The sequence below is a fragment of the Erpetoichthys calabaricus genome, chromosome 4 (assembly GCF_900747795.2).
Source record: "Erpetoichthys calabaricus chromosome 4, fErpCal1.3, whole genome shotgun sequence".
NCBI lineage: Eukaryota > Metazoa > Chordata > Cladistia > Polypteriformes > Polypteridae > Erpetoichthys > Erpetoichthys calabaricus.
In genome coordinates, this window is record NC_041397.2 from 116,483,688 (window position 1) to 116,508,157 (window position 24,470).

The following is a 24,470-nucleotide window of genomic DNA, read 5'->3' on the forward strand; positions in this document are numbered from 1 at the left end:
GTAAGTTGGAAGTAACACATTTTATCTCAGATTTCTGGTACTATATTCTTGAGGTAAGAATGTGCTTCTTTCTTGCAGTGAGCATTGTGGGTGACACAACCAAACCCAAAACCCCAACCACACCCAGATGTGCTGAATATGTGAAGCTACCAGCTGTGTATTTTTCTGGTTTTGTCTCTACAATTCTGTTCCTTCAATGGTTATATTCCACCATGGTTTATTACAACAGATAAGAGGTGCGTGTTCAAACAATATCATTTTTTCCTGAATGCCACCTACTTTTCACCTATTACAGTCTGTGTTGGCATTGTAAATAGCCCATGGAGCACAATTCACACAAAGTGACAGTGTTGTGGTGAACAGTGCACATGAGAGCTTTACTATACAATATTATAAATACATAACAATAAATCTCAACTGAACTAATTACACTGCATTATATATTTTTTTTATAAAAGCTTAAGATTTTAGAAAGAGCCACCTTCACTTTGATGCTAAGTTCACAGAACCAATCAACAAATTATGCATGTTCCATGGAGTGTCATACACACACACAATAAAAACAATACTGAAAAAATAAAAATGACAGGCCTTACCAAATTTAACCATAAGATTTCATACTTTTGCCTCATCTCTTTTTTCATTTTAATGTGTGTAGAAATTGTAGATTGTAGTTTTTGCCCTAAAACGGTATACCTGTTGTATACTCAGTGTATTCAATTACTGACTCCAGAATTCCTCATCCTAATATTTAAGCAAGTAGTGAAGACAATCAGCTAGCCAATATATTTTGATAGATGACAGATCATCCTGACATAGAAGTAATTATTACTTTACAAGTAGCTGCAGGAATAATTACTGCTCTTCTGGACCATATGGTGCTCTTCCTTGTAGGCAGTACGCAGCACGATTAGAAAATCAATGCACAGAGCTTAATCACTGTACTGAATGATACTATTTAGTCAAAGTAATGACTAAGAAGGTGTTATTTGATTAAGGGCAACTCTGTATGGCAGAAATGTGTGGGACTTCTTCCACCTTAGAGGGGAAAACTACAGTCAAATCATTTTATTTTATTATTTAAGTATTAATCACCTTTATTGGCTGAGTGAGGGGTTTCTCCCTATATAAGTGATCTGCTGTTGATAAGATCCCATCCACATCTGCTTGTTTGGCCTTAACAGCGTTTTCAGTGTCCTAAAAGAAAAAGAAAAAAAAAATTACTGCATATTTGATTTCAAAATGTACTTCAAAGATATGTAAAAAGGCTACTGTATCATGCTTACTAAAATTTCTTACATTCTGCTTATTTGACTGTTAACATGAGGTACAGAAAAACAAAATACCAACAAAAATTAACCTACTCTACTTGTTATACCTATTTTGAAATTCACAAATATGGCAGCATATTCTTTTAGAGTGCAGAAAACAATGGTGCTCACACCATTGTGTGTATCCAAAACATGAATGAAGGACTCCTGAACTTTTGAAAATATTACTGTTGTACAATACTGCACTTTAACTATGCAACTGCTGGCAAATGTGCTGAAATAAATAAAAATGTAGGGCTTTAACTTTACTTGTTTTCTCTTCATCCAGCTGTGTAGAGCAGCGATTTGCAGAGACAGACTAATTCACACAATTAATGAAAACAAGTCATGTTAGAAAGTGTTGGCAAATAGTCCTTATTGCTGCAGAAGACAACAGTGTAATGCAAAGAGAAAAGAGTATGAAGTCAATGAACCAGTACAATATTTCTTACTCAAATAATATGGATAATTTTTACTGTGCATTCCTAATTCTCATGCAGCTCTTCCACACAGTGATTTATGATATTCCAAGAGATGTCAATGTCCCCTTCAAGAATGTGCCACTCAATTGCTTCCTAATGAAACTCCAGAGTGGTGCATTGTACACAGTCCTACCTCAATGCCTCATTTGTTTCAGTCATATATTCAGCACAAATGTTCTGCTTGGATAAGTTTTTGATAGCAGGCCATGCATGCTGCCATTTAAAGGTCTATTGTATTTATTTGCAGGGGCTGGGGGGACTCTTGCACAGAATGATGCTGATTCATGATTTCTGATGGGGAGTAATACATTGATGAGTGCATAGGTCTAACAAAGGTCAACACTGTGAAAACAAGGTGGTTGTCATCTTGTACTCTTTTAATACTTAAAGCACAGTTTCATGCACTGACAAAAGCCAAGACACTGCTCTGTTCCAGCTACTGCCCAGAATTCATTAAAAAATTGATATCACTTTTGTTGTTTAAAAAAATAAAATCCAAAACATTATATACTAAATGTTAAATTTGTATTATATGATGCACGAGTGTTTTAAATGTTTTTTGACAATGCACACTACATTCTTTTATTAGTCCAAAAATACTGAGTCCAACATCCATGACTATTAAGTCTGTGTGGCTAATATACAATAAGAATACCTGAATTTTTAACACATTAGGGAATTAATTTAATGAAATTAATTAATTCTGTTGGAAAATACTTATTTATTTAAGTCGGGTCTTGAAACCTGAAAAATCGATCATAAAATCAGACCCCGACTTATACGCCCGTTCAAAAATATGACACTTAATTTTTTTTTTCACATCTTCTTGCTTCCTCCACTCTTGTACCAGTTTCTCAGACACATCGAATTTTGCTGCAGCAGTGCAGTTACCAATTTCTTTTGCCACTTCAAAAATGACTTTTAATTTAAAACAAGCTTCATATTTTCTTCTGATCAAACGCTCCATCGTAGATAAGGGATGCTCTTACGATAAAGGTGTATGAGGGTGTGAAATACAAAAAACACAAATCAGTGCAAACGTCACTTCGGAATAGTTCAGGTGTTACCATGAGGTCACGTAGGCACAATACATAGAAAAAAAGGCAGTGTGCTCCATGGTTACTCTCTCAGGTGGGCATTAGCATATCATAATCTCTTGGACCAATAGCGTGAGTTTTTCACATTCAACTTATACAACCGACATTATAAAATACCAGAAATTATACGGTAAAATCAAGTCCCGACTTATCTGCAGGAGAACTTATCTGCAAGTATATACGGCATATGATTGCATGTAATTATTAACACAACATGGAACTGCATCATAGCTCCAGAGACCCAGATTCTATTCCAGGTGTTAGTTTCCTTTGTCACACTACAGCACTACAGTATGTAGTAACACAATCTACAGAGTCTATCTTGTGACACCCTCCTCTGAGCTTTGTTAATTCAAGGCCACCATACCAAGAAAAGTTAGTTATTGGAACATACAGCTTTACAAATCACATTCTCCAAAACAGTGCTACACAAATGAGAAGTATCTAATGTTCCAGTACTAATTTTAGTTAAAAGCCATAGAACATTAGAACCAGTATGACAAGATCAGGCCATGGAGCCCAAGGCACTCGTACATCCTAATTACTGAGATTGTCCACAATATCATTAAGTCAAGATCCAAAGTCCAACTCTTTACCACACTACTTGCAGTGTTTCCCACAATTAGAAAATTTAGTGGCATGCTGTCATCTCAAAAGTTTTCAATGTCCTCACCACTGCTGCTACTAACGCAAATGCATGGATGGCCATCTGGTTGCTAGGCAGATTAGGTGAGAGGGGTTTCAAGCAACCTAAGAGTTACTGTATACTGCATGTTTTTTGAATTTTTGTCCTTTTTTTAAACAGAATCCTGAAATTAAGGTAGTAATGCGATATGTCTCAGCAATTTCAGAGCATTTCCTATGAAACAGAAAAGTTGTGCACTATTTATCAAGTGTATATAATCTATTTGTTATTCATCTGTAAGGCTCACATTTTAAATATTTTTTCTTCTTTATTTATTCGGAGAAAGTTTTTTTTTAATTACTTTTTTCTGTTTATTTATTTTTATTTACTAACTAACTTAAATTAACTTATATATTTATTAGAGGAACTAAAATTGCAAGGTAAACGCAATGGATAGAAGCTGACACATTTGTGATGGCTTATGGGTAATTTGAACAGGCACAGCACGGCAGATTGACCAGGAGCTCGCTGATACCCTGATCCAGGTCGGGGAGGAGATGCCCCAGAACACCATCTGCCGTCTCATTAGGAGCATGCCTAGATGTCGTAGGGAGTGCATACAGGCACGTGATGGCCATATACACTACTGAGTCACATTATGAGTTGCTGTGATGAAATTCACACAAGTGAGATCAGCCTGTGATTACAATTTTTGACCCTCAATGGGTTAGTGATTTTTGTTTTCCATTGACAATTGTGACCTAATTTTGTTCTTAATGAATTTCTTTTGTGATTCTAATTGAAGCCAAGGTCAAATTAACATAGATGCACTACTGTTGAACAATGTACTGTAGTGAGATTTCTTTGAGCAGAGAGAGTGAAACTTACTAAATCTTTAATTTGGCGTAAGCTCTTAGCTTTTTCTAGCCTCAGAAGTTCATGGTGGGTTATGTCATCATCAGGATTTCATGGAAGAATAAAGCAGAGAGTGCTATAGCAGTGTGTTCAGACCCTCAACCAGTAACCAAACCTCTTGAAGCCCCACAGTGCTAGGACCAGAATTTTGGAATTATGGGGTGAAACTTTAGGGTTCTATGTCACTATTTCCTCCAGATGTCTCAACACTATATCCATTAACTGAAAATAGATAACTAAAGAATGTCAAATCCACTTTTTATAACCTCCTCTATCTGGTACAAAGCCATAGAGAGCTAAAAGAGAAACCTGTCCTTTCTAAGTCACAATAATATTCACAACAAATAGCAGAAGGTGGGCCAAAGTATCCTAAATGTTTATGTTTTAAGGAAACTAGAGGGCAATAAAAACTGCATATGAACAAAGGTATAGAATAAACTCCCACCAAAAGTTAGACAAATCTAAGCATTTTGAGGCAGCAAGGTTCCCTACATCATGGAGCACTAAAACATAGCATTCATAAATTGTATGGATTTAAAAAGAGAATATATTTAATTCATTCTACCGCAATCCTTTAGCAGGTTTAAAGTTTTTCACATATGGTATATAATAAAATTATATTCTGAAACCCTCTTAATCTAATACAGGGTAAAGGAGGATCAGAGCCTATTCTGAAAGAACTGAGTGGCAGGTATTAATCAACCCTTTCAGGACTCCAGTCCATCACTTGACCCATCCATACGAATATTCACAATCAGCTAATTTGTAACCACCAGTCAAAAAAACTAGAGTACCCTGAGGAAAACCCATGCACACATGTGAAGAACATGAAAACTCCACATAGACTTTAACCACATTTGAACCAAGAATGTTGTATTCATGAGGCAGCAGCAATGACCCTAAACACTCCAACTTGGGCAAATACTATACAAAGGTTAATTTTACCAAGTCTACATTTGTATAAAGTACTGAAATAAATCAGAAAAGATGATGAAATAAACTTGTTATATAAATAAAAATCAATTGTTATATGGATTCTCTTTATTTTTCATTTGTTTAAAAGAATAGAAATGTTTGACACCAAAAACCACATTTCTTTCAATGAGTTTGATTATTATAATTAACAGGAATAGTATTGTATAAAAGAATAATACAGTGCACAAAAGGTGTAGAAAAGATTTATTTAATAAAAGTGGTAGTCATTAAAACATTTAATGTACAAACTAATCTATAATTAAATCATTGCTCAAAAAACAAAATTAAAGCAAATTAAAAGTTTCACATTAGATAGTGGGTTTTCTATTATAAAGGGCTGCTTTTGTTAGTCATAAAAAAAAATAAAAAGTTATTTGAAAATGTATTACTTTGAAATCTTTTTGAAACTCTTGAAACAATGGATGAAAATAATAAAAAAACTAATTTAATGGATATTTCAGTTTATTCTGTTTGTGGATATGTTAAAATAAAACACAAAAATTGACACTCAAGAAAATTTCAATTAGGTTTTGCCTGTGTTATATTTAACAGCAGATAGAAAATGTAACACAAAACAGTTAATTGAAAAAAAACAGTCAAAAAGGCTGCTTTGAGCATTGTTATAAAATATACACAAATAGCCCAAGTACCCAGTGTCTCCCCAATATGTTTAAATAATGAATTATGGTAAGAAGGCAAATGTTTTTTAAATTTTGACCCTTTTGTCATTGCAGGCTGAAATGCTAGTGTCAATTTCTTCATCTACAAAATCTCTCTGATAATTATACATTTCTCTGCTCTCATGTGTTGAGAATTTGTTCTTTTTCTGAATGACTGGGTTCCATAATTGCTATAACTCTTTGCTAGACTGCAACCAGGAATCATGCCGCTTTGTATTTCCAGGTTTAGTCTGCTTTCACGAATACACGTTTATTCCCATATTAGTGTAATGGAAGACTTGTGAATAATTAAATCTATAGACTGCGGAAAGTATTTACAGTAGGTTCACAGATGTTCATAGACTTTGCGGCAGGTCTCTTTATTATTACAGGGGAGAGCACCATCTGCCCCTTTTGGACCCATACATTTCTCAAAAAAAGGATCTACATAAAAATAAACAGGTAGAACCTGCACATTCAACATGGCTATAAGAACCTCTGATGAGACACAAAGATGTACTCTTAGACAAAAGCTATATTTCAGTGAGACATTACAATTGTTATCAAAATTAACTGACAATTAAACACTGTACCTGCAGTCATAGATCCTACTTTGGTATGTGCTGATAATGGTATCTTCCTGTCAGCCCCTGAGCACTCTTGTAGTCACCGCGTTGGCAGTGATTTTTGGGTTGCCCCTCTCCCTGATATGCTATATAGTCTTTATTTTAACACACTGAATGCTGGACCATTTATTACCAGGTTGCTGCTGTATAGGTTTATGCATATAAGATAAATAATGAATTCAATCAAAACTCACAAAAAAATATAAAGAAATGTATCAGAAAGCAATGGTTTATTATCAACAGTAACTCTGTAACAAATGCAAAGAAACTGTTAATAACTTTATTTAGACCAGCAACTATACCAAGAAGGTATATGCTAATATAGCTTGTGAAGTTTATTTCCCAAAGCCATGCAATTCAACTGAGAGGCAGACTGCCAGAGAGATGGACAAAAGACAGCTGTAAGTCAGGTCAGAGAGATGGGCAGAAAACATGTGAAGGACGCACAAGCAGGTTATTTTAAAAACTACTGATATCTGCTTGACCAATATGCTTAAAAAAACCCAGAGTCTGTGATAAATGATGAGAACAGGTGAAGGTATTAACAGTCAGCCAGTTCTTCAGGCAGTTGCCCATATCTGACATGAATTCTATGAATATGTAATTATGTGAGTGTTTATAATGATGAGGACCAAGCACAACATCAGAAGCATCTCACTTTGCCACTGACATTCCTTACTGGATGTGATTGTCAACATTATCCCACTTGGCTGTGATTTCCCTTGGCTTCTGTCCGGCTTGAATATGTACAGTATGTATACAGGTATATGCATTGTATTCTGGGCATGAATGTTATCTTTTAAAGCAAGTTAAATACATATATCTCTTTTTGTATACCATATCTCTCTCGTAATTATTTCCGCCACGGGTACAAAAGGGATGGTATTGGTTCTAGTCAGTTCTGCATCAAAAAAACACATACCATACAGCAACATGACTAAAAGTCTCCCTTTGAAAGAGAGTCCTAGAAGCATAGCACCATGCAGAGTGCAAGCTTATAAGCACATGTGCCACGAATATAATGCGTTTCTTTGCACTGTCAATGCTTGTTGCACACAACACCTTTTGTAGCTCAGTACCAGAGCCTTCAGATTCCACGTCATTCAATTGATTGTCACTTTCTCGATCATTGTCATTATCATTAAAATATTCACCTTGTAACAAATTTGCTTGTTTTCAAAATATCAGCAGCTTTATACATTTTTTGCAAAGACATAACCATGGAATGTCAATTTATAGCATTATTTTCCGCAAGCTATTACCATAACAAAAAAAAAAATCTATGGCTACCCACTGGAAGGCAGCACTGTAGTAGGTAATCTGGCAGCGTCTATAGTGGCTGTATACTGAGATACGAGTTATATCGTATATTGTGTTTTGACATGTTAATCCAGATACGACTTAACTCGCACCTCGCCTTCACAGTGTTAAGGTAAATGGAAATACACAGGAACATTTTATGAAAGTCAGTGTGGCCATTTTTGTGTGTTTGACAAACAAGCAACTTACACTTTTAATGCACATTGATAAATCAAGATTAAAATCAAGGGCCAGGAAAAGTCAATAAAGCAAAATGCAAAATAAATAAATAAATGAAGTGTCATAGTTCAAAGAAATACACTATAGAATGGAGTAGAGATGAGGTGGGTGTTGAAGCTAAATTTAAATTTTAAGCTTAAATGCTTTACAGTTTGAGGGCATGATAAAATGAAACAAAGTACTTTGATCAAGGTATTGGAAAAATGTTTTAATTACTCAGTGTATATTTATCCATACATTAATCAATTATCTAAATTTTCTCTTTACATTTCATGGTTGTTGTGAAATGGAGGAACTACCCAAGAAAACAATGCTCACAAGGCAGAAATCGTGCAATTTGCCAGTCCATTAATTAGCATACTCACACATGCACACACACTTATACAGGGAGCCTACAGAAATATTATTCTACTGTTTGGGATCTTTGAAGGACTCCCACATCAGCACAATCAAGAATATATGGCATGAATTTGAAAATAGCAATATTATAGGGCATAAGCTCTGTCCTTGGTAGTTTTGAATAGTGAAATTCACCAAAACATTTTCTCGCAGTGAATATGCTGTGTCTGCTAGTGACTTTACTCATCAAATATTTTAACTGTAAATTCCACCTGCGGCTGGCTTAGACAAACAGTCGTATACCAAAAGCCCCATGATGCTGTATGAGGCCAGCGTGACATCACAGAAATGTGCAGAACTTTCATGCAGGCATACTGTAACATCAGTGCTGAGCAGCATGATGTCACCACCTGATCAGTACTCCAACCATCCACCCTGCATGCATTATAAACTTCCAGTATTTTCATTTGAGAGGTACACATTTAGGTGACCATAATGAGAATATTATAATTTTCACCACTGGACATATAACACTGATCCCTGTCTGTTAACCGTGCAGTGGTGCATGATTAATTTGCATGCATAATTAGCTATGTAACCTGCTACAATCTCAAAACAACCCTTACAGGAGCTCTCCCCCTCCCTGAGAAAGAAAACATATGTGACCCTGTGAAATAATAATAATAATCCTCTTTAATAAAACCCCTGTGTGCATCCAGTGTCCGTGTGTGTGTGTCTTCTGGTGAAATGCGCATGCATGGGGCACGGTGCGATGCTTCAAAGCAGATGCTTCAAAGTCCGCCTGATGCATCAACACAAGACAGAGAGGGCGGGACCTATAAAATATCGCACGGCAGATCCAATCGGATTTCGGTAAATGAGGTAAGACCTAAAACATAAAACACTAAAAATCCAATCGGGTACTGAGACGTGGAGACCAGCTTTCCCATTGTTGTACAAGTGTTCACTCTGAGGATGTCAGAATTGCAATTAAGAAGCTTGGCCTGGTAAAGTGTACAGTGTCAGTCGTTGAAGGGGTTTTCCTAAATATACGAATTTTCATGATATTACAATATGATGACTTTTAAAAGTAGATTTATTTTTGCGCACATTACATCAGTTGCTGGGGAGAATCTGCTGATTGCCCACTGTTGTGACAGAAAATTAAACGCATATTACGAACAACAGAGCCAGTAATGCTGTCTGAGAAAAATACAGGCATTTTACGGAAAAAATTTAATGAGGTAAAAGGTCCGTTGCCATTTAATATGGACTGTTCCTACTAATGTTCATGGACTACTGTTCTAGCGTCCGTTATTGTAATGGGCTTAATGTCTAGTAATAATAATAATAATAATAATAATAATAATAATAATAATGAAACACTAGGTACTGTTTACAAGGCATTGCTACCACCTTCTTGGGAAAAAAAGTGCAAAGCATCTGCACAGAGACAAAAAGATGTGCTGCAACTTCAAACATGGGAACAATCTAGGCTCATGCCACTGCTTTATATACATTTATATATTTTTAGGTTATTGCTAGTTTGTGGCTATTTGTTGTATTTTGTTTGTGGTTATCATTCTATTTGTGTCTTTTGTTGTTTGAGGCACAGTGGTGCAGTGGTTAGCACTGCTGCCTCTTAGCTCAGATCACATTTTTGGCCATAATAATAAGCAGACACTTCTGTAGCCCTCAAGGATAGTTCCTTCTTCCCTATGACTTCAATGTATTTTGCAGAATTCAGCAATATCTGCAAACATTTATGTCCATCAATCCATTATCCAACCCGCTATATCCTAACTACAGGGTCACCGGGATCTGCTGGAGCCAATCCCAGCCAACACAGGGTGCAAGGCAGGAAACAAACCCCGGGCAGGGCGCCAGCCCACCGCAGGGCACGCACACACACCCACACACCAAGCACAATTTAGAATCGCCAATGCACCTAACCTGAATGTCTTTGGATGGTGGCAGGAAACCAGAGCACCCAGAGGAAACCCACTCAGACATGGGGAGAACATGCAAACTCCACGCAAGGAGGACCCGGGAAGCAAACCCAGGTCTAATTACTGCGAGGCAGCAGTGCTACCCACTGCGCCACCATGCCGCCCAAACATTTATGTGATTTCGCTAAACTCATGGCAAATCGTATTCCGTAGAGTTCACTCATTACTAGTCGTCAGCCATAAACGAGATAAACGCTTACTCCAAAACTCTTAAAGCTGCTTTTACAGAAAATGGTGGCTCTGTCAATTATTAATGTGTGCTATTTGAAAACTTTTATGGTCAGCAAGGATTCCATTTTTAGCTCTTTAAGATATCTGCTGACAAAAAACTAATTTAGTTTATAAACATTTTCTTTTTGAGCATGCAAGTTAGCAATAAACTAACTGGTTAGAACAAGATGTGCACGTATACTTTACTATTTAGCAACATTGGAATACTATTTTGCATTCTAAATACATTATCAAAGCACCATGCGCACATAGTGTATACGTAAAGATGAAATAAAAGAGGCAAACAAAATGTAACAACTAATTCACAGCAGACTAAAGAGAAACAATTTAAGGTCAACTCAATGGGCTATCCATGACACAAACTACTTACAGGTTTTGAACCTTCTGATCTAGAATTTCTTGCTGCCAGCCTGAACAGGTGATAGGAAACTTGCATTTCTTTACTTATCTAATTGAAGGTACAGTAGGTCAGATCTGATAGATAGATAGATAGATAGATAGATAGATAGATAGATAGATAGATAGATAGATAGATAGATAGATAGATAGATTTTTCCCAAAGAAAATGTCTGTCAGCAACATAAAACATAAAATGCACAACCATCATGCAAAATAGTAACCACAATGTGCAAGCTAATATACAAGTATAAGACATGGTATTATGCAAACAATATTCACACTGTACGTAATGAACAGCACAGACATGAATAAATTATATCATTAATGTACAGTGTGTCCTTATGATTTATTAACATAACACAAAAATATGCAGAGATTCTGGCTCTTTGCCTAATTCTGTGTAAATATTGTATCTCGGTGGTCATGTTAACCTAGCTTCAGCATTTAATCACAGAAATGTTAAGCCTTTCAAAGTCACAGAAGTAAAGTCACCCAGTGGGTATGTGATCATTAATCTGATCATCAAGAAGTAACACAGACAGACAATTATTTAAGTAAATAGCAAGGTCAAACTGTACTCTTGGCAAATCTTACAGAAATACTTTATGCCAGTGAGAAGTTGAAATGTGACAGCTTATTTTGAAACAACAAAGTAGACTACAGTCTTCTGGGCATTTCCACTTACAAAAGACACTTTGTCAGTTATTTGAACTCTGATTTAACATGTATTATTTAAGTTACAATTGTATGTTTAATATTTTCAAATCTTGTTTACCTGGAGTGGGTAAGATGGTGGTATACATAATTGTGACATAACATTGTTGTGACCCCAGTTTGCATGTATTTTGTCTTGAAATTTCACTTTCCTAGTGCAATGTAAAAAGCATACTGTCATGGTTACTGGTGATGCTAAATTGTCTGGCTGTATATGAGTGTGAGTTGCAATGGACTATCCTCCCAATGGCGGCTGTTTGCTGTCACGCCTTCTGCTGTCCCTTTGAGAGTCTACTGGAAGCAGCAGCAGCCTGAGATGTTTGACAGATTTTCACACTGCTTTGTCACGTGCAAATTATTGTTGTTGCACACATTCAAATAAAACTCTGTCTCATTTAGCCTTGTGTTCTTCTTCTGGGCCCATTGTAGAAATTGATAACCAAGGACTCTTAATTCTCACAGACAGTACTGTATATGTGTGTTGAAACAATAAAACACTGTTGTCTTATTTGCCCCTAGTTAAGAGAAGCGGAAAAAAAAACAATTAAGGCAAGAACAAACAGAGTAACAAAGAAATAAAAATAAAGAAATGAATGTTGAAAATCTGTCTAACTTGCTCTGCTACAGAAGAAGCAGATTGAATGCAGGTTCTTGTTACTTCCTCACTGCTTTAAACACTTGATGCGTGCGTGGTAATTCCACTCTTCTCCACTCTCGTATTTCATACTTCCTTTCAACTAGAGCTGAAACCAATGTTGAAGTTTCACTTGCCTTAAGAGTCAACGGATTCTTAAGAACTGACTGTACAGCAGATATCATATTCTGATGCCGTTATTCACTAACGAACCCCCTATAAGAAGTAACTACTAAATGTTTTCATTGCTATTTTAGTATTGAATGTGTTGGAGAGTAATTATCTGATACTGAATTACCAGATAGTGTGGTAAAGAGTGGTACTTTTAGGGACATACAAAATTTGACTCAATATTATTTTTGAGAAATTAGATAAATACGATTCACAAGCATTTTTGAATGGCCTGTTCTTGTCAAAATTACTCTAAGGTACAAAGTGCCTGGCAATTAGTAGTAGTATTGTCATGTGTACAGAGTACAGTGTAGTAATTACATGTACATCCAACTACAGTGTTTCCCTGAAAATAAGCCTTAGTATGATTTTCAGGCTGCTCTGTAATATAAGCCCTACCCCAAAAATAAGCCCTAGTCAAGATCGTCTGCTGAAAAGTAAGGCACCTAAGGCCAGGTTTATATGTCACGGGATGCGATGAGTGTGCCCGAAACATCTATTAAATTCCAAGAACACCTTACCACAATATCTCTGAAATGGATGTTTAATGATTACATCCATCAATTCTCGTATGCGCCCATTCCAGCAAGCATCGGCACAAGACAGGAACAAAATCCATGGACGGGGCATCAGCTCATCGCAAGGTGAACACAAGCACGCACATACACTGGCGTCATTGTAGCTTCACCAAATCATCAAACCTTCATGTCTTTGGATTGAAAACTGAGCACACTGAGGAAACCCAACAAGAAAACATGCAAACTCCAGGCAGGGATCACAAGGGACGTGACTCCCTGCGAGACAGCAGCGCTACTGCTCTGCCACCATGTCACCCCATATGTGTAACTATTAACAGTATTCATTATTTAAACAAACTTAACGATTTATCTGTAAAATGCAACATACATATTTTAAGGCATTTCTTCATGAAAGTGATGTCAAGTATAAATCTAAGAATTCTAAATGTGCAGAGAGCTGGAATATTACAAATTTAATGTGTTCTGTGTGGCGATGCTGCTTGCCGCTGCTGTCAGGTCAGGAGGAAGCCCCAGAAGCGCATAGCGATTTTACAACTGGGTCGGTTTTAAGATGATGTTTACGACTGTCTGCTTTAATGATAAAGTAAACTACGAGGTTAAAGTGGACATTTCAAGTTTAAAGCCGAAATTTCCACTTTAATCACAAAACAGGCATTTTCATTATGTCCTTATATTTTTACTCTGTGGCTCAAATATGCCGCCGTACATTCTGATGGTATTGTGAAGGTGCAAAAAAAAAAAGCACAGAAGATGGTATGTGAGACTTTTAAAATACATCGTGTCATTACTTTGAGGAATATGCGACGCTTGAATATCAAAGCACCACGAATGCATTTGTATGTCGGCATTTTGCTTCACCACATCGAACCATTCATCATACATCGAAATGCGCACATCGATCCTGGAGGATCCTAAAAGTAGCTGGAGTAGCAAAAAATTCAGGCTGGAATTCAGGGTTTGAATGTGGAGAGTTATGACGATATTCCAGAAGAAGATAACATGACTGTATTTGGATAAATGTATATTGTTGTACATGAATAAATATAAGATATCCCCTGAAAATAAGCCCTAGTGCATCTTTTGGAGCAAAAATTAATATAAGACTAAGTCTCTTATTTTCAGGGAAACACGGTATGCAACATATTTCCACTCTCTGGGTTGATAATCAAACTAAATGCTTCGGACACATTATAAGAGATGTGAACTTGTTCGTTCCATCATAATGGAGGTGGCATATGCTGCTCGTATCATTGTCTCTCTTTGGCCTCAGGTGCGATACTTTGGTGAATTCTTTCTGCACACTCTCTACATGCTTACACCAGTTTTCTAGACCCGTCTGTAATGGGAATTAAAAATGTTCCAAAATTAAAATAAAATATATAAAGAAAAAATGGACAGAGTCACTGCCTAATTTCACTTGTTTTCTGAAACATTATTAATGTTCATTTTGCTGCTGTGTATTTGTAATATCTGGCATTGTTATAATTGCATGCTATATCTTTTAAGAATAAGTTTAGTGAAAAGTCAAGCAAAATGACACCTTTTATTGGCTAACTAAAAAGATTACAATATGCAAGCTTTCGAGGCAACTCAGGCCCCTTCTTCAGGTAAGATGGCTAACACGGTACAACAACCTAGTACTACAGACATACAAGAATAAGTTTGAAATGGATATTTAAAAAAAAATAAAGTTTCCTCACGAGTAACTATATATGTTAAGTGAAAAGAGTATAAAGAGGCATTTCTTTTCTGGGTTTTAATGAAAAGAACAGCTGTGTTTCTTTGATGTTTACTTAACCTCCCCAACCACACACACACACACACACACACACGCGCGCGCACACACACCACTAACATCCCCATAGTCTTTAGGAGATTCTGTTAGGTGCTGAAAATGTTTATGAAATGTGTGTTGGGGATAGGAGGGGATCAACCTTTTAATTGTTTTAGTTATACAAGCTCATATAATGGAGACTTTAGACACATTAACCCCTCCCATTCCAGGAAGAAAGTCTGGGGAATGAGAGCCAAGTTTTAGCACCTTAGTGATAAGAGGACAATAAAAAGTCAAACGATGAGCTGGCTAGTGAGAAACAGTCACAGAGGGAGCTGACTAAAAATCAGATGGGATGACGATCTGGCTATGGAGACAGCTAACTAGAAATGATGACCTAAGCAGAGACTTTGTGTAGCTAGTAAGACTATGGGCTGTCTGTAATCGCCATTACATTAATTTAATGTGTTGCCGATCTTAACCTGCTTTCAAAACTACACAGCAATCCAGGTTTTATGATGCTAAAAGCTATCTCTTTTTGCTTTTGTTTCACGGCACTAGTTAGAATATTTACAGGTTAAAACTTCTTAAGCCTGCTTTTCTGCTGGTACGTTTTATTCTAATTATTCTGTTGACAGCTGGGAAAATTAGTTCTTTTCTTAAATAGGTCAATCAAGGGTGTAGGAAATAAGCTACAGTACAGTCATACCCAGGTGAAATCTGAAGTCAGTAGACTATATAGTCTTGGGACCAAGTGCATTACAACTGTCAACTGTATATCCAAAAAGGTTGGTTAATATTATGAATTTAGAAACAGGAGTAGTGACAGAGGTGTAGCCTATAACTGTAGCTTACAAAAAAAAGAACCTGTGTATCTGATAAAAGGGGTTTAATGCTTTAAGTAAAGGTGCCCCCAAAAGCCTTCCAACAATAAAACATAGTTTTGTCTCCCGATTCAAGGCTGTGCTGTCTGGTTAACTAGCAACTTAGAGGTTACGTTTGTGACTTTCACCAGTGACAGAGTTAGCACTTACCTCACCCTCAGTAACTTTATACTGAATAAAGCAAGCCCAGAAAATAAAGAGATGACTGAATGAATTCATATAAAAAAGAAAATCTAAAGTTACATTTTTTTCAGGTTCAGGAATAGTGTACAATAATGTTGTCGTTCAAGCTGCTAATAGATTAAATGATTCAACCCTCAAACTGTTAGGATAATATTATGAAGAGAGGATATTTTAATCAGAAGTATGTGAACTGTAAACCTCACTTATTTTACTGTTAAGAAACCATTCATGTTTTATTACTCTTGTTCAGTTATATTTTAACTCAGTGTTCAAACTCATGGTAAATCATGCATTTACTGAGCTTGAAGACTTGCTTGAGCATATATTTTTTATCTACTTTTGGCAATAAATCATTTTTTAAACATATTCCATTTGTGTTTTTTTTGTGTTCCTTTCATCCATTTTTATATAATTCCTCAGTTTTTTATACTGGCATCTATTCAATTTGTCTTTCATATTTATGTGACCTATGCGTACTGTATCTCAGTCTCCCTATACAAATCCCTGGCAGACAGAAAGAAAAATTTGTCATCAGTGTGGTCATCAAGCCTTGCATCACTGGCTCACATCACCATGCAACTTTTGACACAATGAAGGTTGACAGACAGGAGAGAAGGCATTGTGTGTTCTGTGTGTATCTTGCGGTTTCCCCTCATGCAATGCTGGTGCTCCTTCAATTTCCACAATTTTACTACACTGGCTGCCACTGCTCTTCTCCCCTACTAACTGCTTTGCTGACAAGTACATAATGAAATGGCAGACAGTGCCAAAAAGGACTGCACGGTCATTTATGATTTACCATTTTGGTTTTTAACAGCCGTGGTCATTCTGTCACTCTGAATGATAAAGAATGACAAATTCTTTTTCTTTCTTTTTATCATGTTTAACCCATTTGGTAAACACTTGTCCGGCTGGTTCAGGTGGTGCAGACTGATCTATCCAAAATGGCTACATCTCTACCTTCTTTGCTCACTCTTGACACATTGCTCCAGAGCTGCAATTGCAGCTTGTCAGCACTGTCATTGTTATTAGATTCCTCATTTTAAAAAAATGTAATTTTCACTTCCCTGAAGAAGAATGCACAGAGCTATGCTTAGTCACAAACTGCTGTTTTACATTGACTTTAATATATTAATTTATATAACTGAACAAAACATATATTTCTATGTAAAGTTTGCCTGGAAAAATAATCTACGCCTACTATTGTATAAAATAAAGATTAAGTATGTCTTTTTATGCCTAGCATAGAGGCGTGTTACATCTGTACCAGTTACAATAAATAACATTTAATAAATGTCAAGTCTCCTTCTGTAATGCTTCATATGTGATATATTTCTTGTCAATGTTAAATATATGGCATTGAAGTAAAATCCATTAAATTCCTAGAAAATGGTGCATCTAGTGTTTATAAGCCTCTTTTAACAGATATTGGTGCAGTGGTAGCGCTGCTGCCTCGCAGTAAGGAGACCTGGGCTCGCTTCCCGGGTCCTCCCTGCATGGAGTTTGCATGTTCTCCCCGTGTCTGCGTGGGTTTCCTCCGGGCACTCCGGTTTCCTCCCACAGTCCAAAGACATGCAGATTAGGTGCATTGGTGATTCTAAATTGTCCCTAGTGTGTGCTTGGTGTGTGTGTGTGTGTGCCCTGTGGTGGGCTGGTGCCCTGCCTGAGGTTTGTTTCCTGCCTTGCGCCCTTTGTTGGCTGGGATTGGCTCCAGTAGACCCCCGTGACCCTGTAGTTAGGATATAGCGGGTTGGATGTTGGATGGATGGATGTTTAAAAAGCAAAAAAAGCTTATGATAGCAAACATTCCTAATGTAACAGGGAATAAAACAATATAAAATTGGAATAATGTTGGCAATCTTTTTGAAAATTATATAAAAAATGTAAAAATTTTCAAGATTTATTATTATTAATGTTGTTTCCTTCTGCTCATTAAAGAAGCAGCCTCTCATATTTATAGGTAACTAAAGGCTAATCCTGGTTTGTTTTAACATGAGTTTTGAACACTTTGATAAAAAATAAATAAATAAAATAAAATAAATATTCTCTAATTTCCTTATTATACAGATTATCCATCCATCCATCCATTTTCCAACCCGCTGAATCCGAACACAGGGTCACGGGGGTCTGCTGGAGCCAATCCCAGCCAACACAGGGCACAAGGCAGGAAACAATCCTGGGCAGGGTGCCAACCCACCGCAGGACACACACAAACACACCCACACACTAAGCACACACTAGGGCCAATTTAGAATCGCCAATCCACCTAACCTGCATGTCTTTGGAATGTGGGAGGAAACCGGAGCGCCCGGAGGAAACCCACGCAGACACGGGGAGAACATGCAAACTCCACGCAGGGAGGACCCGGGAATCGAACCCAGGTCCCCAGATCTCCCAACTGCGAGGCAGCAGCGCTACCCACTGCGCCACCGTGCCGCCCATATACAGATTATCAATTAAGTAAAATTCTATAACGGAAATTTCTAGGTTTTTCTTAGTTGAAGATTAACTATTATAGTAGCAATTACAGTCATTTATCATTATGTGAAGATTAATACTTTTCTCTTCCTCTGTCATTTTTATTCTCATTAAATTCAAGTAGATATATTCTGTGTAATGAACTATGTGTTAAAGATTGCCGCTCCTATAGATGCATAGGCAAGATATATCCACATTTCAAAATGGCCTTCAAGCAGTTGCAAAAATGAGTCATTCAGCTCATCAACTGATCAACCTTTATTTTGTACAGCACTTTTATGAGGTTTGACCTTCTCCATCACAGTATGGTAATCTCTCCCAGCAAGCAGCTACAAAGAGCGCTGTGCACCACTGCTAAAAGAATTTGTTACCACCTCCCACTGTGGATTCAATTTGCTTTTCGCAGACTAAAATGTAGAATCATTAAGATCTTTTCTGAGATGTCACGTCCTGCCCACACTGATCACAATCCTTCAGTCTTGAAAGAGGTTAGGTCACTCAAGACTAGGACTAAAAGAATTCATTTTTGCACTTTTCCATAAGCTGTTAGATGCATGATCTTAACATCTCAATCTTAAGAGTAGTCTACAATAATTTGATGAGTACATCTACGTTAAGCGTGCTCATGCTAAATTGGTTGTTTGAGGTCAATTGGGAAATAATGTTTTGATGATTTATTTGTATGAGAGTCAACAGATCAAATTTCATCCAGCTGACATTGTTATGGCAATAAATGTAAAGTAGTGATTACTTTTCACAGGCCCTGAGACTGGAATCATCAGATTCAGTAAATAGAGTGATGAATTGATGGGCTTTTCACAGGTCAGCAATAGTATGGCATGACGGAGGTGGAGGAAAATCAATTAATTTAATGTAGTGCCATTCCAGGGGAGAAATAACACCAAAGCACTCAGTGAAGTCTTTGCTTTATTTCAGAAATATGATTAAAATAATGCAGAAGTTAAAAGTTGTTCATGTAATGCTGCTTTATGTTTAAAACTTGAAACGAGGTACAGTATTTGCACATGTTCAATACACTACAAATAAATAAATCTAACTTGTCTAAAAGTCAGTAGGACCACGAATCAGTTGTTTAATTAATATTTGTCACACCACAGCAAGCCGAGGTCACCTTAATCTAGGTTATTGGCTCCTTTTTGGGTTTCCTGGTTTTCTTTTCAGTTGACCATCCAGTTTTTAGCATGCATGAGAAATTCTGGCAGTACAACAATATCACATATTATTAATGGCATAATACAGGGACTCAAAAGGAAATACCAGAAAAGAAACTGGCAGACAAAGTGAAATAGTCTGAAGAAGAAAGTTCAATGTGGCAATGTAGAAAAAGGAGAAACAGTGGAAAATTTCATCAAAAAACACTAAAATAAATAATTAAAAAGGACAACACAACAATTTCTGTCAGAAAATAACTGTGCAAAAATTCTGTGTAATGTCATAGAAAGCATCCAGAATTGAGTGTGAAGCAAAAATTATCAAGCTAAAACATGACTCAAGTGGAAACTGAATGGGAGCACTGTCAAAAGCAATGGTAGTGCACAATACCCAGCAATATTTCAGACTTGGTCTTAAGTAAAATACATTTCTAGAAGTACAACAATTGCATTTTGTTTCATTTGTATGTGATAAAAGAGACACATATTTCAAATACAAGTTTAAAGACAGAATTCAGAACCAAGAATTATAGTTGTTTCAATTTGTAAAACAGAACATAATTATGCACTTTACAGAAAATGTACTGTTTCATCCAGCTCTGGGGTTTACCAATATCATATTCAAAGCCAATGTCAACAATTATCTACCTGATATATACAGTAGAAAAAGAGGATAGCAAAGGACCCTTTAGCATGGCTCATTCTAGGGCCATCATCATACAACTTGAAGGACTTGCTGTGCTGCTTTTAAGTAATGTGCAGTTAGAAATTGGCCTTGATATAGAATACAGGGTAACAATTGCACTAAGAAATTATTTTGTGGTGTGTTGGAGATGGAAGGTGTTTAAAGTTTGGAAATCAGGAGGTAAGTTGGGGCAAGTACTATGTTTCAGTCATGTTTTTTTTCCTGGTTTAGGTTTACATTTTTGTCTTTCTTGTTTCTTTTAAAATATTTGTAATGTATTTGTATACATTATGCCAATAGAGTTAGTTACATTTATTCTTTAGTTAGTATCTATGTGTAATGTAATGTTTCTCTTAAGTTCCTTGTGTTCTATGGGTGGTACCCCAAAATCTGGGGCTACCCTTAAGTGTCCGCTTCTGAGACCTCCTTCTGGCTATTTAAGAGTCAGGGAAGGAGATCTCAAGTACTGATGCGTTGAACCCATTTGGATTTTCTTGTATGAGTATTGGATTTCATTCCAATTAATCATTATTTTCAGATTTTTTTCTGCGCTGTTTCTGGATTTTGTTTAGAGATTGTGTTTTTGGGAGTTGTTCACTTCAGATTTCCTTTTAGGCATTTCCTTTTTGTTCTTTTCAACATTTTTGTTATATTTTTAATCTTTCAATATTTGTGTTATAAAGATTCTTTGCTTCAATTTGTCTCATCAAGACTTTTTCATGGTTGATTTCATTTTAGAGGTACCAGAGGATATCTTGAAACATCTAAGGCATTCTGAACTAAAAATCCAGTTTGTTCATTTTAGGACCTGCTTAAGCTGAAGCTTGTAGCTAATAATTGGGCGCTAGCTGGTTTGGGGTGAGACTATTTTGGACAGGCAAGTAGAGATCCTGGCTTGCTTTTGTTGCACTTTTTTGAGACCTCAGCACCTTTTATTTGTGGTTCTGATTCCTGTTCATGACAGCATTGACTTGGCTGTTGAATGGAAAGAGGACATGACTGAAAGAGAAATAGAGTGACAGAATAAATTGATAAAGGAACTGTTTTAATGTCAGTAAGTAGGCAATCCACCTCACTAAGTAGAAAAGATGCAATATCACATAGGTATTGGACCTGATGGCAGGAAAATGTTGCTGTTAATAGGCGCTTTTGTAATTTCTCTGCATTCAGTCTATGTTTATGTGTATGTATATGTGGGTATAATTTAGAAAATGCATTATTATTTATACACCAACATCTTTACCAGGAAAATTGGTTTTTGAAGATGTAATGAGTTGAGATGAGGCCTTTATTTATACTCTTGGCCACCTTGTTATTACTGGTGCAGAGTACCACCATACATATATCATTTCTGAAGTTCTTAGCCGTAATTATATTCCCAACTTGCACTGTGGGAATTTCTTTAAAACAAAATGATCTCAGAAGTTTTTACTATATTTAATGTCTTATATAAATGCATTTTGATGTAGAATAGAACAAATCTGTTGGGATAAAACTATTGAAAAACATTTGAAAAGTCTTATGAAATTTGCAAATATCTCCTCGACCCTAAATGGGATGATCAGCAATATAAAATAAATGTTTGGTTAGAAGGTTCATGTTTAGATCAATGCATTTGTTTTCTGACATTGCACTGATAGAACAGACCCAGTTCTCCTGCAATTGAAAAATGGTCTTGGATCTCTTAATTGAATAAACAATTCTCACCATTAGGAAGGGTCAGAAGAAAAGAAAGTGCATAATAAATCAAAGCCTCTGTGTTGGAAAAGCAATAAAAGAGAAAGTGTGGAAGATTATATGTTCTTGAAATTGAAAATGACATGACAACCATTTATTTAATTAATTGAATGAAATTTTCTAGTGACTTTTTCCCAGAGAAAAAAGTTAATCGAATCTGGCCCTAGCTCCATACTCAAACACCCACACACATGCATATCAGTCTGATATATAGAATGTGGGTGAAAGGTAGGCTGTAATAAGACTGTCACACAAAAGGCACAAAAGAGAAATTACCATGAGACTTAGACTTCTCTAATTAAATGCTAATAGAAGTAACAGGGCAATTTTTCACTTAATTCAGAATCAGTAAACTGTTGCAAAGGTAAGATTTTTTTTCATAATTTCTCCCAAAAGAATAAAAAAAAACACCTTTCCCAATTACTGTCTATTAAAAGAGATGCACAAATTAATTTTCTTTGCATAAGCAGTATTAAATTTGGTTGATGATTTTTCAATTCAGCAGAGCATCTAATTCCAGAGGTGGATACAATTAATAATGAAGGACGTCTCTGCGTGCCGTATTATAAGTCTGGCAGGAGAATGGAACAAGCAAAATAATGAAAAATTGCAGAAATCTTTAAAATTCAAAACGGAAAATATGAAGGGTAGTCTGTTAATCATTCGGATTTTATGTTATGGTTATTTTGTCATGAAATAAAACAATTGATCAGTATGAATTACTGTATTGAGAGCTTGCATATTAGGAGGCTGGGGAATTATGGATCTGGGTATGATTAATATCTACAATGATGACGTTAAGCTTGCTTTGTAGGAGCATTTATTTTTAAACCTGGACTCTAGCAGAAACATCATGCAGTCTGAAAAACACTAATGTAGGTTCTGATGGCCATTCATCACACTTCAACGCCTTTTATATTTTGGCATCAGCTGGACAAGAGAGAAGGGTGCTTTTTATATGTAAATAAGTAACATCTGACTGTAGTTAATCTATTAAACACACATAAAGTTTAAATTGCATTATTTCAGAGGATTAAAGTTTTTTAATGCTATTCCTATTGAGGAAATGGATTGTAAAAATAGGTGCTAATGCTTCTTATTATGTGTTGTCACAGTTTGCCCTGCCTCTTCTTGTGAGACGTGTCAGGAGCTCAGAGAAAAACACTAAAAAACGCACTGAGAACTCAGAATGCTTCATAGCCTATTATTTTCTCAGTAGTGTGTCATGCTGAATGTGCAACAGAAGGATAGGTGGGAAAGTAGCATTTTTCCTCAGTAGAAAATTTGCTAAAATAGACAAAAAAAAGACAAAATATTCAGGTACATTCCAAAAAATAACTGGCACATATGAGAAATTTGAGCAAGTTTAAAGTTATTGAAATGTATTCACATATTTAATAAGCAGATAAGGTAAACTGTTGAGGGTTACTTTCTCCACCAGTGGCAGAAACCTAGTCAACTAAATAAAACCATGTTTGTATTTTGTTTCCAAATCAACTCAAATTAAACCCAATTTCAAATCAAATCAAATTTTATTTGTCACATATAAGCTATACATACACTACAACATGTAATGAAATATTTACTTTTTTCTGGAAGGGTCTATGAAATTTTAAAAGCTTTATTGTTTTCTGTCATGTACAGTATGTAGAACCTTAACATTCAACAATACAATGGTAATGTTGTATTCATTTAATTGAGTAGTGATGGAAGGCCATTGATCTGGGTAGGGATGTGTTTATTAAACAAGAAGATGTTTTACGGTGCCCTGAAAGAAAGAAAAGGCTAGATACTGACAGAGATGACCCATCAACATGCCTGGATAGAAAGTGGAATATCTCTATAAGTCCTATGTTATAAGAGAAGCTCCTGGGAGTAGTTATTCCAAGTGTTCAGAAATAGAAACATTTTAATGTTGGAAGAAATCCAACTTAATAGAATTCCATATCAACAAATGGCAGATAACTGGTCTCTTTCAGGTATATATGGAGGGCGGTCTTGTTCTTTATGCTTTGGTGTAGAAGCAGAGAAGGATGAGAAATGGACCAGGAAATGAACGTTAAGCCAGAAAAAAATTACATTGAAATGAGTCTTAAGCCAGAAAAAAAATACATTGAAAACCAGAGGGATTATTAAATCTGTTATCAAAGCCTAAACACTGATTGAAATGAGAGTTACTAAAGGTTTCAAAACCATAATTCATTTCAATCATACACACAAAACTTTATTTTGTTTCACAATTTTGGATGAACCATTGTGTATCAATGATGTTGAATACTGAAACTTTTGAGAC

The 24,470-nt window shown here is 36.1% G+C and overlaps 1 protein-coding gene across 13 annotated transcripts in view; it reads right to left on the bottom strand.

Moving 5' to 3' along the window:
• The window catches only part of dmd (dystrophin), a 2,688,357-nt gene that overhangs the window by 930,110 nt on the left and 1,733,777 nt on the right, over positions 1–24,470 (bottom strand). For all 13 annotated transcript variants that reach the window (XM_051926236.1, XM_051926244.1, XM_051926242.1 and 10 more), the window contains one exon: positions 1,096–1,197. In XM_051926236.1, the coding sequence (XP_051782196.1) occupies positions 1,096–1,197 (102 nt within the window). The remainder of the gene's footprint in view (positions 1–1,095; positions 1,198–24,470) is intronic.